This window comes from Zootoca vivipara, chromosome 3 (genome assembly GCF_963506605.1).
Source record: "Zootoca vivipara chromosome 3, rZooViv1.1, whole genome shotgun sequence".
Classification (NCBI taxonomy): Eukaryota; Metazoa; Chordata; class Lepidosauria; order Squamata; family Lacertidae; genus Zootoca; species Zootoca vivipara.
The window spans coordinates 116,421,997-116,440,443 of record NC_083278.1 but is presented as its reverse complement, the minus strand read 5'-3'; the positions used below and the strand labels follow the sequence as shown (position 1 = coordinate 116,440,443).

The 18,447-nt window shown below is 50.4% G+C and overlaps 1 protein-coding gene across 3 annotated transcripts in view; it reads right to left on the bottom strand.

Moving 5' to 3' along the window:
• Positions 1-10,068: 10,068 nt before the first annotated feature.
• Positions 10,069-18,447, bottom strand: part of KIF13B (kinesin family member 13B) — a 160,980-nt gene continuing 152,601 nt past the window's right edge. For all 3 annotated transcript variants that reach the window (XM_060273162.1, XM_060273164.1, XM_060273163.1), the window contains 2 exons: positions 17,243-18,263; positions 10,069-15,354 (listed from right to left, as the gene is read on the bottom strand). In XM_060273162.1, coding sequence (XP_060129145.1) covers positions 15,083-15,354; positions 17,243-18,263 — 1,293 coding nt within the window. In that variant the 3' untranslated portion in view covers positions 10,069-15,082. The remainder of the gene's footprint in view (positions 15,355-17,242; positions 18,264-18,447) is intronic.

The following is an 18,447-nucleotide window of genomic DNA, read 5'->3' as shown; positions in this document are numbered from 1 at the left end:
TCCCTAGCCTAGAAATGTCCACTCTGACTGGCAGCAGCCCTTCCTGAGGGAAGCTGAAGCTTCTCCCAGGCTCTCCCACCCAAATCCATTTTTACATTTCTCTACCCTATTCTTTGGAGTTGGATCAGGCCAGTAGCCCGACCAGTCCAGCACTCTGTTTTCACTGTGGCCAGCTCGATACCCAGGCGGAGCCCACAAGCAGAACCTGGGCCCAGCAAGGCTCTCTTCACCTGTGATTCCCAACAACTAATATTCAGAGGCCTCCGACTGTGGAGCTAAAACATAGCCATTGTGGTTAGTAGCCATTAAGAGTCTTTTCTTCCATGCTAAAGCCAAGTTTTCCGGTCTTCCCCTTCTCCTCGGGGACCAGCCTGTGCCGTGCCTGCCTCTGTGACCGTGGCCACGTTCGGATGTAGCGCTAAATGTTTGCCGGGCATTGAACGTAACACTAAACCGTTACAAAAGCAAGCCAGAGGTTTCTGAACTCCTGGTGGCCACATCAGAGGAAGGAGCTAAAGTGTAGCTTAGCCTTGCGTTGAAAGCAAAGCTCTCCTTGTCTAACCTTCAGCCTTCAGGAGAACCTTCCACTCTCCTTATCCCACACGATCTTGTATATAAGGGTGATTTGCACACCAAGTTGGCTCTGCAGCTATGGCAGCCGTCACATGGTAGCCTGGCTATGTCAACACGCACCATGTGATTTGTCTGCCACAAATCCTGGCCTGGCTGGATCTGGTCCAGCATCCTGTTCTCCCAGGGGCCAACCAGACCATGGCCTTTTGCCGCTCCAGGCCAACATTGAAAGCTGATAAGGACTAGTGGCCATTTCTGGCTGGTCTAGTTCGTCTTCCCATTTTCCCACAGAGATGAACAAGGTACCAGTTGGCCTCTGTCGCGCTGTTGATCCTCAGCAACCAGTCTTTAATGAGGTTTCGGTTTAGGCCAGCCACCCAGCCGAGAAATCACTTTGTGCTAAAATGCCTGTGGTCGTGTCTTTTACGTTCCGTTTGCGGCTGGGAACGGGGTCTCTGCCTGGGTCTGCGGTCGGAATGGCTTTGGTACAGCTGACTGGTTGGCTTTCGGTGGCGCACAGCCTGTTATTTCTGGTGTCCAAGCGCAGAAACACCTCTGTGGAACCGAGATCGCACTGGACTTTTAAGGAATGAGATTCCAACTCAAGCTTAGGAAGAGCTTTGTGACAGTAAGAGCTGTTTGACGTTGGAAGGTGCGGGGCTCTCCTTCTTTGGAGATTTTAAAGCAGAGGTTGGGTGGCCGTCTGCCAGGGATTCTCGAGATGTGATTCCTGCATTGCAGGGGGTTGGACTGGATGACCCTTGGGGTCCCTTCCCTCTCTCTGATTCTGTGAACTCCGATAAACCGTTTGGTATTCAGCAGCCACTGCTGACACCTTCCCATCCTGATGCGAGGAGCGAGCTCTGCGCCGCTTGCCCTTAAGTTTGTGGTGCTTCCGAAGTGGGAGGCGCAAGTCGCCACTTCCTCGGCATGTGGGCCATCAGTGTGGCGAGGCCGCTGTTCTGGGAGAAGGAAGGCTTCCCCTCTCTCCGAGAAAAGGCCAGCATTGGAAAGCTGAGATAGAAGATCTGTCCTTGGCTCCGCCATCTTGGGTGTGGCGCTCTGGGCCAACTGCCTGTGGGTAGAAACATCTGCTTCCTTGAGTCCCGAGAGTGGCCAGTGCGCTACGGAGTAGTTGTTGTCTGTCTTAGGTGTTCATTTTCTAAAAGTGCCTATACGAGCGGCTGGGGGGGGGGAGGGAGAATAGCAAGCAAGAGGCCCCCCTGGCCTCACCAGTTGCCGGGGACAACGACGACGACAGACGGACGACGAAAGGGCATCTCTCCCTTGTATGCCTTCCGCCTGCAGGACTCGGAGGGCAGGAGACCCCAGAAGGTTGCATTCGCTGCTCAACAAATGCCAGGCAGATGCCATGGCAGGCGCCTCCGCTGCCTCTCTTTCCTCTCCTCTTGACTTGAATTCTGTGTCTGGAAAACCTCTGTGAAATTTGGGCATCCTTGGAGAGGTCCCTTTCAGTCTCCTGTTTGGGTGTGGGCAGCAGGGGTATAGATCACCCCGATGCTTCAGAGATGTGTGTTGCTTGCGTCTGGTGGCAGGGAGGCAGGGCCGTCCCAACGAGTGACACCCACCCACACCTGAACATGCGGAGATTCCTCCTCTTGCTCTCCCCCCCCCCAGCCAAACCTTCTCCTGCCCGCCCTCTTCCCTGAGTCGCCATTGCATCCCTGGACAAACCGGGTAATTGTGGGGGCGGGGGGGATTTTCAGCACCTCTGCATTTCACGCACTCCTCGGACATCGCGATACCGCAGGGAGGTTCACGCGCCCCCTATCGCAGTCATTCTCCTGGCCAGACTGCCAACCATTGCAACTTAGCCTCTGTCCCGAAAGGGACCCTTGTTGCAGATCTAAAGCAGGGCAGGATTTGTTTTCCGGGATCCCAGAGCTGTGCATTTAATTCCACCTGGAGGGATCTCTTTCTAACTGGACAGGCGACTGTCTGAATTGCATCCCTCTGTAGCTGAAGCTTCCGACCAAGTTCTTAAATCAGGTTTCCCAAAAATGCCTTCTTCTTTTTCGGTCAGGCTTGTTTTTGTAAACGGTCACGGGTCGCCCTAAGTTTGTAAATGCGTTAGTGGAAAGTGTTCTTGGTTAATCTTATTTTTTTTTCCTTCCAAAAACAAATGTATGTTTATTATAAACAATTCTGAAAGGAAAAGTATCTCCCCCCAGATTTGCCGTTAGTTTGACGTTGGTTTTGTGGCATGCAATTTGCGTGCTGGTTTCATAGGCATCGCGATCTTGCCCCTCCGGTTGCAAAGCGAAAAAGGTTCTTGCACCATGTTGGGGAAAGGCTGGTTTCCACACTGCTTGACGAGTCCCGAGTGCGAAGCACACGTGGTTCCAGATTATTCGGCTGGTCCACCCTGCAGGAAAAGCATGCCTTGGCACCAGAAGCCAAAATACCAGACGGCTTTGTTGCACTGTTCCCAGACAGCGGCTCTGTAGTCAGAAAGCTCTTTCCCTCCCTGGCGCAGAAAAAAAGGAGTGTGGAACACAGCCTGCCAGGCATCCTGATGTCACGCCTTAGCCTGTTCCGGGGCGATGCCATCCGCCTGCCGACACATTACCCGGATGAGAAAGCCCCTTTCTGAAAAGGAACCATCCAGAAGAGGGTGGGGTCCCTGCGCCTTACTTTAAGCAGAAGATTTTGGCAGCAGAAGGTAGCACAGCCCACAGCCTGCTGAAGTCCCTCCCCCTTACCCAAGAGGTGCAGGGGCTTCCTCCGCTGCCGTTCATCTTGCTTGCGTTGGTGTTGCAGTGGGGGGGGGGGGGCTGCGAGGGAGACGGTGGTGCCTTTATCGGCTCAGAAGGGCCAAGGTGAAGCAGCGGGGTGGGGGTGGGGTGGCGTGTTGTTCCTGTACCAGTAGCAACTCTTGGTTCTTCTCCCTCCCACCTCCTGAAAGGGTGTCGTGCTGCTGGGGGGGGGGGTCCCTGCTCCGTGCCTTCGGCCAGCGTCTCTCGTTCAGTGATCAGTGATGGGTGGGCAAGGGCGGTTGCATCCTCCTCTGGGCTCTTTCCCCTCTTGAAAAATGAAAAAGGCAGGACGGATCCTGACCCCCCCCCTTCAAGTCATTGCATTTCAACTGTATCATGGCTGCATCCCTGCATCATCGGGTGTTGTTAGCGGTGTGGGAAGAGGCTACCTCTGTTTCGTTTCAAAGTTCCCCGCGTGTGGCTTTGTGCGGCATCAATATTGCTCCGGGGGGGGGGGCAGCGGGGAAGGGCATTAAACATTGCATTTGGAAAATGGAAGCATAGGAGCCAAACTCCCAGGAGCCGAGGTCCCTTCGCCCCCCCCCCAAATAAAATATTTGAGGGCCCCCAGGTTTATGGGCATTGCATCGTGTCACGTGATCGGTTATGCTTAGTGGGGCTTACCTGCCCTCCCCCACAAAAAAATTGGTTACAGTGGTACCTTGGTTTACAACCATAATCCGTTCCGGAGGTCCGGTTGTAAACCAAAACAGGTCGTAACCCAAGGCTCGCTTTCGCCAATGGGGCCTCCCCCCAAAAGTTGGTTGCAATCCAAAAAAGGGGGGGTTGTAATCCAAAAAAAGGGACACGCACTTCCGGGTTTGATGTGGTTGTAATCCAAAACAGTTGCAAACCATGTACTGCTATATTTCAGTTGACACCCCTGGAGTCTAGCCGGTCCAAGTTGATTGGCATTTTGATAACTGTATAATTTGGGAATTAACTGCTATTGTTATATTTTGGTCATTATTGGGGGTAAATTGGAAAACTAATGACAAAGAAATCATTATTTTTTAAAAAAGGAAGCTAGCCAGTCTGCCTTGTAACTGGCGAGGGGACCTCAGACTTCTCGATTCTTCCGCTGTCTGCATTAACGGGGAGACAAGACCCACCCCGTCGTAGGAGCTCATTGCCTTTTTGCCGCCACCTGCCATTGACAAGCCTTTGTGTGTTTTACCTGTGCGTTTCCTCAGTCCCGGGGTCTCCTGCGTCTCGCCCTGAGCGTCGCCCCCTCCTCAACTCACTATTGCGGTGGCAATGGGCACCCCCGGCCTGGTGCCCCTGCCCTGCCAACCTATGTCTCAGCCTACCTCAAGAGGTAAATCTGTGTCTCGCCCGCCCCGCAGCTCGCAACCCTTGTTTTCGTTTTCGTCCGCAAATGTCCGCTCTCCACGCAAAAAAAAAAAACACAACACGCAATGCACTGGAATGTATGTGTATCTCTATCCCCCTCCCTCAAAATCCACCACTGACAACCCCCCCCCAAGCCCCCCCACCCTTGCTGTTGCCACCAATTCCTCTTGCAGATCGGATGCTGCTTTAAATGTGAAAAAAGAGAAACAGTTGTTTTAAAAAAAAAAGCTATATAAGGAAGAGAAGAAAATAAAAAAACAAAAAAAATAAAAAAACCTGAATGAAAAGCTAAAGCTGAACTTATAAGCCTTGTTGCATATGAGCCAAAAGTGCAAAAAGCTCCATATAATAAACTAACCTGCCACTCATATAAATATAAATATATATAAATATATTAAAATCAGACTGTTCTACAAAATTGTGTATTTGTATTTTTGTGTACGTAAAATTTTTCTGCTAAGCAGAAGGGAGGATGTAGTATATAGGATGATGTGAGAGAATTTTTTTTAATCAAATTTCTTTTGCTACTTATTTTTGTTAACATCTATATGCCTGTCTTCGTCTTCTGTATGTATGACACAGTTTTCTGAAAAAGCTGTGGTCTCTCTCTCTCTCTCTCTCTCTTTCTCTCACCCTCTTGCTTTTGGTCCTGTATTTCAGGACCGGTTCGGGTCTGCCACCCCCCCCACCCCCACCTTATTCCGAGACCCAGAAACCCCCTGAGTGACAGACGTCTGAGTAACAGACGGCTGCCAATATCAGAAGACTCATTGGAGAGGCTTCCCTGCCGTCGCTCTTCGTGGCGCCGTTGCGTTGCTCAGAAGCCTCTCTGCTCTTGCTTAAATCATCCTTGCAGGTCCTTCTTCACACTGGCCCCGAGTATCCAAATCTCTTAGCCGAGATATCGCTGCAAAGAACGCCGTTATCAAATCACGCCAGAAGCGATTGGCAGAGACATTTGGGGGATTTCCCAATCATGGCCCACAGGAATGGGGGTGGGGTGGGGAGGGAAGTGGGGGGGGAATGGTCACTTTGAGGCCACTTTGACCCCACCCAAACCAAAATGGCAGCTTTGTGCCGTGATGGTTTGGGCCACGGCGTCACCTGGCCACCTCCTGCCCCTCAAAGGTGGTTTAGGGCAGTCCAAAACAGCTCAAAGGGTTTACCAGGTTGGTGAACGCTAGTAATCTTAATTTTCCATCTCCTCCATAATCTGTGTTGCCGCCCTGTACGTAAGAGAGGAGGCAATTTCTCACAAAACTGCCCCCCCCCCGGTGTAACAACCAGCAAAAGAGCCAACGAGTGCATTTCCCTCCTCCAAATCATTAATAATTGCATCCTAATTTGCGAAGGGTTTTGTTTAAGGATCTCCTTCCTTCCTCAACGCAAGGCTAGTCCCAAGCCCCCTGCAGGAATTCTTCCCAAACGGCTAGTGCAAAACACTGGGACCACAGGGTTGTTTAAACCCTCTGCATTTTTTTACAGGACGGTCAGTGCCTTGAGTTCTTTGCTAGCATGTACACGGACACACTCACAAAAGGCCCTTTCGAGAAAGAACCAGACAAACAAACAAGGGACACCTCTGCAACAAAACCAGGGTAAAAAACGCGCTTGGTCTGCGCCACCCCCCGTTGCAGGTGAGGGACGCATGCTTTTGAATGCTCAGCCCTGTGGAAAAAGCCAAAACTCGCACAGCAGGGAGAAACGTAATTTCCCCTTCTGTGCTAATTTTGTGTTTGCGGGGAGGCATTCGACACCGTGCGCTCCCAAGAACAGTTTTATTGGATGATGGAATCGATTCGCCGAGAGCTTCTTCCTAAAACGAAGTTGCAGCCATAATTAAGAGAGGGGCTTAAGTCTCAGAGTCTCTTTTGGGTCAGTTCCCCCCGTCCCCCCCCGGGGGGCCTTGATTTCCTCACCCATTTAATACAAGGCATTCTTGCAGAGAGGAATTATTCAGATATTTTCCCATCTCTCCATTAAAAGATAAAATGCCATATATATATAATTACCTCTTGCCTCCCCCTACCCCCAAAAAAGCAGGGGTGGCAATGAGGGGAAACGAGAGCGAGAGCGAGAGAGACGACATCTTTCTACGTAGGGCTCATATTTATACCAATGTGTACTGACTGTGAGAGACGTCCTTGTTTCTGTACGTGAAGGGGGGGTGGGGAGAGAGAAAGAGAGAAACAAGTGCTCTATTGTATTGATTAAATACTAGTTTAAAAAGAAAATTACAAAAACAAACGACAACCGAGTCCTTGTATCCTTGTAATCTCCTATTCTGCTGGATTATTAGTGCCTTTTTGGACAGTAGACTGTTCTGTAATTAAATTGTAGTATAACTGCTTTTTTGTACAGTTTTGTTTTAAATAAAACTTTTTTTTAATTTGTGTTTATTTTAGTATTGTACCTACTAGAAAATTAAAATGTATAACTGAAAGAAAGTTCTGGTTCGGTCCTTTTTTGTGTGCGAAATGTCGTCGGTTTCATTTCTCTGGGTGTTGGCGGGGTCCCCGAAGTCTCATGACACAGCCGCCATCGGTCACCCAGCCGCATGGCCCACTTCTTTGGCAGGATTGTCCTGAGAATGGCGCTGTTCAGAAGATTCATCTTTAGCTTTTCAAAAAAAAAATGGGGGGGACGACGTCGGAGAATTGCCTTTACGGCGGAATTCAGTCTCTTTCTTTTTTAAAATTTGGTACAGTGCTAGATTGGGGGGCAGAGGGAAGAAACACTGCAAAGTGGTTTACAGAAAAGCCAAAGCAATAAAACACACAATAAGAAAGAGTTAATAGCCATTTAAGACATTTGAAAATGACAAGAGACTGAAAACTCGCTTCAGCTTTCTAAATGTCAAGGGGAAAGTGTCCAAACAAAAATGATTTTGGCAGGTGCCTAAAAAAATACAGTGGAGGCACATGCCTGATGTCAAGTGGCAGGGAGTTCCACAGTGCAGGTGCTACCATAGAGAAAGATCAAAGTTCTTAGGCAGGGGGGATTTTAATATGACACCAGTAACGGGGCCAGTTTGACTGATCAAAGCGGTTGAGAGGGCATTTCTAGGTAAACGGGTCCCAAGTTTCTAAGGGCGCCATACTAACAGCTAACACCTTGAACTACAACCACATCATCGTAAAAAGTTACACAAGTGTTTTGGGGGTCAGGACTATGACCAATTTGTTGTAAAAGGGGGGGTCTTGTGACAACTTAGGGCACTAAAATATATATCACGGCATAAGGTTTTATAGACTTGGGCCTGCCTTGTCCGCTGCACAAGTGACGTCTCTGTTGGCAAGTGGATTAAAGGAGAAAATAGCCAGGTGGGTGTTGCATGGCAGCACAATGCAAAAAGATTGCAGCTGTGCGAATGAGAGCTTGTAAACGCACGTTAAATAGGCAGACATTTTTACAGCGGCAGATTAGTGATAATTGCGGTGGTGATTGCATTAACACAGGTAGTGAGCTGGGGAAGCATTTGCAAGAAGCAGGTAGGGCACAGAGAGCGAGCTTTAACAGAAGCCTGGCTCTGGATGATCCACAAAGTCAAAGCTTGGCTTAGCTCGGTGCAACAACACAACAGTTAAATGGCTGGGTTTCCCCAGACACTCTGGGCAGCTTCCAACAAAAAATTAATAATACATTAAAATGCCACACATTAAAAACTTCCCTAAACAGGGCTACCTTCAGGTGCCTTCTAAATGTCAGGTAGTTGTTTATCTCTTTGACATCTGATGGGAGGGTGTCCCACAGGGCGGGCGCCACCACCGAGAAGGCCCTCTGCCTGGTTCCCTGTAACCTCACTTCTCACAGTGAGGGAACTGCTAGAAGGCCCTCGGCCCTGGAGCTCAGTGTCCGGAATGAAGGATGGGGGTGGAGATGCTCCTTCGGGTATACTGGGCCAAGGCCGTTTAGGGCCTTCAAGGTCAGCACCAACACTTTGAATTGTGCTCGGAAACGTACTGGGAGCCAATGTAGGCCTTTCAGGACTGGTGTCATTTGGTCTTGGCGGCTGCCCCCTAGTCACCAGTCTAGCTGCCGCATTCTGGATTAGTTGCAGTTTCCAGGTCACCTTCAAAGGGAGCCCCACGTAGAGCGCATTGCAGTAGTCCAAGTGGAAGTGCAAAGTGGTTGTGAGTTCCTCTCCCCAAGGCTGGTCCCAGCAAGCCTGCCTTTGGGTTTACTGTGATGTGTGAATGAGGCTATGTATGGGTCCAGCTGGGGGCTTTGACACCTATAAAGGATGGCTGTCGTCAGTCTCATGCTAGCTTCACGATTTCTCCGAAGTCCTGGCATTTCTTAAGAAGTCCTGGACTTCTTGCCCTGCACTCGATTAAAATATTGCTCTTTTTAAAGTAAGGTAGGTAGCCGTGTTGGTCTGACACAGTCGAAATAAATTTTAAAAAATTGTCTAGTAGCACCTTAGAGACCAACTAAGTTTGTTCTGGGTATAAGCTTTTGTGTGCATGCACACTTTTTCAGAAACACTTATACCCACAACAAGCTTAGTTGGTCTCTAAGGTGCTACTGGACATTTTATTTATTTAAAGTAAAATAGCGCCGCAGTACACATGTCTGTATACTGTAATTTCACAGGGGCATGGAAGTGTGATGACTCACAGTCGCCTGGAGAACCTCCTTACAAGTTTCTATCCCCTATGAAAAGAAGGCGCAGTGTTGGCAAAGTTTGCTGAAGTTATAGAATCAAAAAATCGAAGTAGGAAGGGTCCCCGGGGGTCATCTAATCCAACCCCCTGCAATGCAGGAATATTTCACCCATGACCCTGAGAGTCACAGTCTCATGCTCTACCAACTGAGCTCTCTCTGAAAGTGAATGGGGAGGAGGGTTAGAGCATGGGTAGGCAAACTAAGGCCCAGGGGTGGGATCCAGCCCAATCGCCTTCTCAATCCGGCCCACGGACAGTCGGGGGATCATTGTTTTTAATGTTTGATGCTGTACTGTTTTTAATATTCGGTTTTTAATGTTTGATGCTGTACTGTTTTTAATATTCGGTTGGAAGCCGCCCAGAGAGGCTGGGGAAACCCAACCAGATGGACGAGGTATAAGAAATTATTATTATTATTATTATTAGTAGTAGTAGTAGTAGTAGTAGTAGAATGTGTCCTTTTATTTAAAATGCATCCAGGACAATAAATAAATCTGGATTTCATTTTTAAGCACAGAGCTCTGGCCAGGTGATCCAGTTTGACTCGTCCGCTGATGCTTATTTGCTTGAGTTTCCTTAACCCAGCAGGCAAGCCGGCTTTTATTTTTATTTATTTATTGAATTTATACACCGCCCTATACCCGGAGGTCTCAAGTCTGGGAGGGTGGGCGAAACAGAGCGAGCAAGGATTCGAGGCATAACGTAAAGGAGGTGGTTTTATTTTAGGTAACGTACACCATGTCACAGGTATGGTACAATATTACAAGTTTAGTATGATACAAGAGAGCATTAAAAACTTTACACTTCATTACAGTTTATCTTTGGATTTTTAGCGCATTTTAAAAAGGTACAACCAACAAACACTTCCAAAACCAGCTAAACACCCGTCCTTTATATACAGTCTCCCTACATTTACAAAGAAGTAAAGATCACGACACAAATCAACGGAAAGTAGTTAACTCTGAAAGCCCGCTCCCCTCCTGAAGAAGGGAGAGAAAGTTAGTGACCCTCGAATCATGACCGCGTGGGGGCGCATTCTGCACAGAGTCAAGGTTGCCGCCTTGGCAAACGCCTCTTGTGCTGATGTGTAGTGTTTATGTGTGCCTGCAGTGGGGGAGGAAGGATCAGGCCAGTTTCCCAATCATGCAGACTTGGGATGAATTTGAGGGTTGAATCAGATCACCCAAATGTCTGCCTGTGACTCTTGCCAGGTAAAATTCCCACTGGGTGTTGCCTCCTTGGCAGCTACCATTCTATACCTGGCGCCTACTACGCACACACACAAAATGTGGCAGGTTGCTGGCATCGCCAGCCCTGGGGAAACTGGGGAGCTCTTTCAGAGATGCTGGAACAAGACACGGCCGTGGCAGAGCTGGCTGAAGAAAGGCAGGGCTGCATCGCAGGGGGTTGGGCTAGATGACCTCTGGGTTCCTCTTCCGACTCCACAATTCTGCGACTCTACTGGGACGCAGCCTGCTAATGGAGCTGGTGCCGATGGACTGCCCCAGCTGGAAAGTGGTGCTAAAGAAAACCTTCCACCTTTCAAGATGACGACGATTCCTCTGCAGCCATCTCTCCAGCCAAATCGTTGACCCTACAGACCTGGGAGCGCCTGCTATTGTCTTAAGAGCAGGACTGGGGAGCCCAGGGGCCAGGCTGAGGCTGGTGGGGGTTAGGAATCCCATTTGGAGGGTCAGAGGTCCCCAATCCCTGGTTTAGTGGGCAAGCCAGCTGTCAAATCGATAAGGCACAGTAGAAGGAATTGCGGCTTGGTTAAAAGGAAGCCGGCAGTACGAGCCACTGGGGCAGAGGGTGTCCCATGTGTTCAGCACCTCCAATTCAACTATATAAAAGCTTTCGATGCAAGCAAAGTGTACACACAGCTGCAAACCCAAGGAACTGCACTTCTTAAAAAAAGTATTTGAACTTCAAAGTCTTAGCGATGGAGAATTCTACGGTGGACCCATTGAACGTACTGTAGAAACCCTTTGCTCCATGATTTTTAAAAAAGAAAAAGGTTATTTTTGGAGGTGGAGCTCCTAGGAGCTCCTCTCTTTCAAAGTCCGTTCCACGTCAAATTACATGGGGAGTCTCAACGGCTGGTGCAAGCTTGCGTTTCCTTGTTAACGTGGAAAAACAACTTTCCAGCAGCATTCTGGCTTAAGAGCTGCCGCAAGTTGTTGGAAAAAGCAGACCTGGAGGGGTTTTTTAATTTTATTTTTAAAAAACAACAATAGTTAATTCAAGATGAAAGGAAAAGACGTTACATCTTGTTGAAAAGACGGGGGGCATGATCCAGAAAACCGCACAAGTACCCACAGCAGGGCTTTTAATTGCAACAAACCATTTTATTTCACTGTCTCGAGTCCTGTTCCCAATCATACTTGAAAGCTTTTCTTTACGCAAAGGGCTCTTTAGCTCGGACAATGAATTAAATATAAAAGGGAGAAAGTGTCAAAGCACTGGGGGGAGAGGGAGGCTGCCCCCGAATCAGAGAACTGCAAAGGCTTCAAGAGGCCTTCGCCAACCTGGCGCCCTCTGAACTGGCTGGGACTGATGGAGGCTGCTGTAGCCCTAAAGAACTGGAGGGCATTAGATTGGCAAAGGCTGGCCTCAAAGGCGTTCTCTGGCTCATGGGCTGCCAACACAACTTGCCCAACCAGCGCCCTTTCCCCTTTGTAAAGTGCATGAAAAATTCTGGCAAAACCCAGGGGCCCCGATGGCAGTGAGCACGGCAGGCTTACCTGCCAAGCAAGCCTCAGCTCACCTGGGATTGCTCACACATGCCGGAAATAAGGAAGGTAATGGTAATTCGTTAAGGATGCCCATCGCCACGGTCGGAAAACTGTTGCCACTTGTGTTGTTCAGCACAGCAGCCCTGAGAGAGGACTCTGCTGAGACTGCAGGGTGTAGGAACCCAACGTGGAATCCTAGAAACCTCCACTTAACAGACAAGCTACTAGCCCTCATGGAGTCACAAAACCCAGCCTAATCAATTTCAACGGGACTCAGGTGGGCTTAATTCTGTATGGATCAGGACTGATAGGTTTGAAGGATTCCCCCACAGAACTTTATATAAAATTTCCTTTTTCTTTTTCAGTAAAACTCTGGCTGGATATTAAAACACCTAGATTCTGGGGCTCATTTCATTTCTCTTAAGCTGTGCTGGGAGACAACTGTAGCCTGTGTTGAGCATTTCTCCTCCAGTTAGAAAGCCGCGAGGAGGCGCTTAAGAGACGCAACGGTGAAATATCTTCCTAACCCACCCAAGTGTGCTTTATTAAAATTCCCAGCGGGGTGGGGGCATAGGGAGCCAGCTGTTTTTATAACCCAGCCCCCTCAGTCCTGGAGCTCGGCTTGCTCCAAAGACCCCCCCCCTTCTGCGCTGCCACCGTCTCTTACGCATCTAAAGCCTCTGGGTTTTCTTGATCTGCAGAATGTTTCGAGAGGACTGAAAGGGTCCTTTCTCTGTAGTACTCAATTTATCCCCAGTCCCCTTTGCCCATTGTAGTGGTGCATGCATCACTGAAAAGACCATGCGCTTAGTCTTCCTTTTCTGCCTGGAGAAGAGTACCCCCAGTTAGCTGTGATTGCGGGGGTCAGACTAGAGGAACCCTTAGGGTCCCGGCCAACTCTACTGTTCTATCATGCCAAGTCAAGTCTGCCAGTTCTCCGCTTGGTGCCTGTCTGCCCCTCTCCCCCCCCCCAGTCTTCCCCAGCCGACCATTTCCTGACCCATATGGCTTCTTATTCAAACATCACATTTGTGCTCCTTCCAAGGCCAAATGAGAGTCCAGTCAGCAGCGGAACCTCCTGCGTAAGAGATACAGGAACCTGCTTTCTGCCAAGTCAGGCTGTTGGTCCATCGGATTCAGTATTGTCTACACTGACTGGCAGCAGCTCTCCAGGGGGTCAGGAAGGGAGTCTGTCGCAGGGGATGCCGCTGCCGATTGAACCTGCGGCCTTCGGCATGCAAAGCACTCTGCCCTTCCTTCCTAATCGTCCGGACACCCTTCCGCAAAGGGCTTTTCCTTCCAGCTGGATGATCAAGGCACAACTTGGCTGCGCAACCGCACAGGAAGGAGAGAGGAAGAACGGGGAGGCTGCGAGAAAAAGTCGCCAACAGAACTCACATATATCCACAGCCGGGCCGAGGCTCCTGGTCTCTCCTTCGGCAAGCCAAAAGATAGCGAGAGAGCCAGAGTGCAATGGCGTTTGCCCACGGGAAATCCCAGAAAGGGGTTCAAAGCAGAAATGAAGGCTCGACGAGGAGCAAGTCGTCCCAAGAGGTCCACTCGCAAGATTAACGCCACGCGTGCTTGCAGGAGATGCTCTTGCAGAACGGGTGTGTGTGAGGGGGGCCCCCTGCGACTGCGCCAGGCAACAGGAAATCAGCTCTGAGTTTTAGCAGGCCATTGCTAGTGTCCTGCCGCCTTCGATGGGAAAGCATAAAACAGGCAAGAGCAATGCAGTGGCCGACTAAGGGGGGGCGGTGTTCTAGGCCGCTGGGAATCTGTGAAAATTTCCCAGCCTCCATCTGTAGCTCGGGGGGGGGGGCTGCATTGAGCTGAGCGAGCCACAAAGTGCTTCTGTTCTGGGCTCAATGCAGCTGCATTAACTACACACATCAGTCCGATTGCCAGCTTAAAATCTGGAGAGACGTTTCAATTCTTCAACGGGAAGGAGACCAGCTGAAGGGAACCTGCGCGGAGCAGTGCAAAGAGGCCGGTGCAACAAGCTGGCAAGCGGTGTGCTGATTGCAAATCGCAAGGGCTGTGCTCTCATTCTTTTAGCAATAAATAAGAAATAAATACCATAGAATTTTTTTTGGGGGGGGGGGAAGAGAAGGGGGACAAATCTGCTTTACACACGGATTAAACCGCAAAGGAGGAAGCCCCCCCCAAGGCATGGTGGACCAAACTTTTAACCAACCGTACTGGGAACTGGTTTCATAAATACAGTAGCACCAGAGGGCATGCTGAAATAATAAATTCTAAAAAACCCAAGCAGGACCTCACGAGAAAAGCGGACCTCCCTGCAGTCTCTTTTTCTCCTTTAAATAGAAAAAGCACTAGAGCAGCGTCGTCAGCTAGATGCAAGGTGTCTTTGCTTTTAAAGATTCAGGCATTTTTTTTTGGGGGGGGGGACGACAACCCACCACCCAACTGGCCAGCCCCCAAAAAGCCTCGTCCCAGTGCAGCGAGGGGGCGATACCTTCCCAGTGATGCCGGCAAGAGTGGCAAAAAGACCAGAGAGTAATACTCAAGGCAGGCGCTCTTTCTCTGAAGCCGCCATCCGCCAGGACACACAAGTCTCTTCTTCTCTTTCCAGTGGTTTAAGGACGAGGCCCCGAGCAACAGCGCCTTTCCTTAAAAAGAGGCTCCGTGAACATTGCCTCTTGCAGGAGGGCTGGAAATCTGTGCAGTCACGACCGTGGATGGCTTTTTTTTTTTTAACCTCACCTGGCCTGGGGCGGGGCAGGGGGTGAAGAGAGGGGTGGAAAAGGGTCACCATTTGCATCAGGAGTAGCAGGTCGATACCCCTTCATGGCAAGAATTCAACCGACGACCCAAGGAAAGAACGAATGCACACACACCCCCGGGCCCTGCAAGGCCCCGACTGCCTCCGCTGGCTTTGTCTAGTTGTGCAAAGTAAGGCTGCTTCCAAGGAAGTGTCAGATTCTCGCAAGGCAGTGTCTGGCCGGTGCCCCGCTCAGTTGGCCCACGACTTCCGATTCTCTGTGTTCTTGGGGGTCTTTTCTGCTTTGGCCAAGGCGGTCAGGGAAGCGAGGTTGGAGGCAGAGCCCGAGAAGGAGCCGCTCTTGCGCTGCTCGGGGGTTGTCCCCCCACCCTGCAGTCTCGTTCCTGCGCTGCGTCGCCTGGCCGGCCCCGTGGCTTTCTTGACCCGGCTCGGCTTCACAAGGAGCCCATAGCCTGGATTGCACTTGAAGTATTGCCGCCCTCCGATCGAGCCGTCATTCTTGCCTGGGGTGGGGGGGTGGGGGGAAGAAAAGTAGAGGTTTCACAAAGAGAAACTTTTGTCCAAAATGTATAATTTATTATCCCCTGTTATACAGAAAATTCCAAGGGGGTCTGAACCTCAGTGCTTAAAATCCCTGATAGAGGATAAGGATCCAGAGATCACGCAAAGGGACATCTTAATTTCAGGATCCCAAGAATATGTCAATATATGCCCCACCCCCTGGTAGCAAGCATCTAGGAACGTCTCTCTGGCTTATCGAGTGCAGTCGTACGCAAGGCTGTCTGAGAGAGCAACAAGGGCCCAGTGATCTGCACAGCTTTGAGTTACTTTAGCAGATTCACTGGGTGATGTGAGAGGAGGAGTTTCTGCAAAAACCCATTATCCGTGAGGCCAGAGTTGTGTGGAAGGCTTGATCACAAACCTGGCAATAGTCAGTTCATGGGGAACCGAAGGGCTGGGTTTTAAAGATTAAAAGAACTGCAGGTAAGGTACAAAGAAGGCTCTGCATATACAGTTTTAAAAAGAAGAAGAATGGGTTGAGTAAAATAGTTCCAAGAAGTGTGGCTGGATGAGAGACGAAGGGAGATGAGGTGGCATAAGGTGTTTGGGGAGAGGATGAAACAGGCAAGATAACATATATTTCCTAGTTACAGGTAGGTAGCCGTATTGGTCTGGGTCGAAGTAAAATAAAAAAAATCCTTCAGTAGCACCTTAAAGACCAACTAAGTTTTTATTTTGGTATGAGCTTTCGTGTGCATGCACACTTCTTCAGATACACTGAAGAAGTGTACATTTTTTTCAGTGTATCTGAAGAAGTGTGTATGCACACGAAAGCTCATACCAAAATAAAAACTTAGTTGGTAAATAAAATAAAAAATAAATAAAAACTTAATATATTTCCTACATAGTAAAGGTAAAGGGACCCCTGACCATTAGGTCCAGTCGTGACCGACTCTGGAGTTGTGGCGCTCATCTCGTGTTATTGGCCGAGGGAGCCGGCGTACAGCTTCCAGGTCATGTGGCCAGCATGGCAAAGCCGCTTCTGGTGAACCAGAGCAGCACACGGAAACGCCATTTACCTTCCTGTTGTAGCGGTACCTATTTATCTACTTGCACGTTGACGTGCTTTCAAACTGCTAGGTTGGCAGGAGCTGGGACCGAGCAACGGGAGCTCACCCCATAGCAGGGATTCAAACCGCCGACCTTCTGATCGACATCCCAATTCCCTACATAGTTTGTGCCATAATGGAAATGCTCTTGCAGACTCTTAGAACTCTGTCGAGCAACACGTTACTCTGTCCAGTAACACGGGGCAGGGATATTGTTTTGTTTCTATTGTGTATTTTGTGTTTTTATGCCCTGAACTGCCCCGAGATCTACCGATAAAGGGCAGCACGCAAATTTAATACAGTGGAACCTTGGTTTTCGAGCATCTCGGAAGCTGAACAATTCAGAACCCGAACACCCAAAACCCAGAAGTAATTGCTTCTGTTTTCGAACGCACCGCAGAAGTCGAACGGCTTCCGAGGCGCGCTTCTCCATTTTTTCAATAGATTTTCCCAACCGTCCATTGATCCTTGGTTTTTGAACGCTTCGGAAGTCGAACGGTCTTCCAGAATGGATTACGTTCAAAAGCCGAGGTTCCAATGTATAAATAAATAAATTACCGAACAAAGTCTGACCAATGCAAATCTGATTTGATGCCGCCAATTGGGAACTTGGTGTGAGCCTCCATGCTTGAACCCGCTAAGGCAATTTCTCCCGCAGACGCCTCTCTCGCTTTCTGCAGCAAATCTGTGCCAAGGCTTCCTCCGTTCTGAGGAAGCGAATTTGCCCTGAGGCTGGACACCACCCTGCAAAGCAGCCCGTTACCTCCCCAGTCACGCTTACCTGACGGCATATCCAACTCAACTCCTACCCAGGTGCCCTCCTGGAAGTCGGTCGGCCCGACATATCTCACGGTCCCGGTCTTATTCGTACCAACGGTCACGTATTCGCCCTCCTTCAGCCAGTCCGGGACCTCGTTGGTTTCTTCCGAGTCGGACGCGGCGTCCGGCTTCTCCTCGGAGGCGCTGGCCGCTGTGCCGTTGTTCTGGCCAGGGCTTTGCAGGCTCTGCCCATCTCTCTCCTCTCCCGCCTCCTCGGAACTCGAGAACCCCCCCGGCTCTCCTCCCAGCATGCTGGAGAAGGACCTCAGCTCCGACGTCCGGACTCTCTGGATTTTGAAGGGGGAGCTCACGATGCCGGGCTGAGGCGGTGGCTCGGCAGGAACCGGAGACCTGGAAAGCCCTGCGTCGGGGAGAGATTTGGTTGCCAAAGGGGGGCTCCGAGCTGGGGAAGCACTAGGCTGCTGTGTCGCGTGCGAGTCGTTCTTTGACGGGGAGGAAGAAGGAGGGCTGTCCTCGCTCGGAGCTGCGGAAGAGGCCATGGGCTTTTGCTTCAAGGTGCTGTCGCTGTGCCCTCGGTCTCCGCCACCCTTAGTTCTTGCCTGATCTGTTTTGTTAAGGCCGGGGGTGACCAGGTCATCTCTTGCTAGAGGAGGAAAGCAAGGCTCAGGAGAGGAAGTGGGACACGGTTTCACAAGCGCATCCATGGCGGCCCCCGCCTGGCCAGCCGGAGCGGGCTGCATCGTGTCGCTCGTGGTGGGCGTTTGCCCGCTGGCCGGGAGCTGGGTGTCGTTCCCCGGTGCGAGCGCCTCGGAAAGGGTGGCCGTGGAAACGCTGTGGGAGAAATAGCCGCTGGACGCCTCGCTCAGGGGGCTCGGCGGACCGTCCTGGGAGTCCTGCGCCTGTATGTCGGCCGTGGGCGGCTGCGGAGGCACTTTGGGGGGCCTTTCGGGGGTCTGCTCCGGCTCCGTCAACTGTGCGGCCACCTCGAAGGGCTCCTTGGCACTGCCTTCCCCTTGGGAGACCTAGAGGACAAAAGGAGACGCCAGAATTACAACCCGTTCAGGAAACAGCAAAGCACCGAGAAGGTAATAAAAAATGATATATCAGGCATGTCCAGCAGGTCGATGGCAATCTACCGTCGATCACAGGCTTGCTCTAGGTCAACACCCCCCCCAAGAAACTCAACAACTCTGGGCTCCCTCCCCC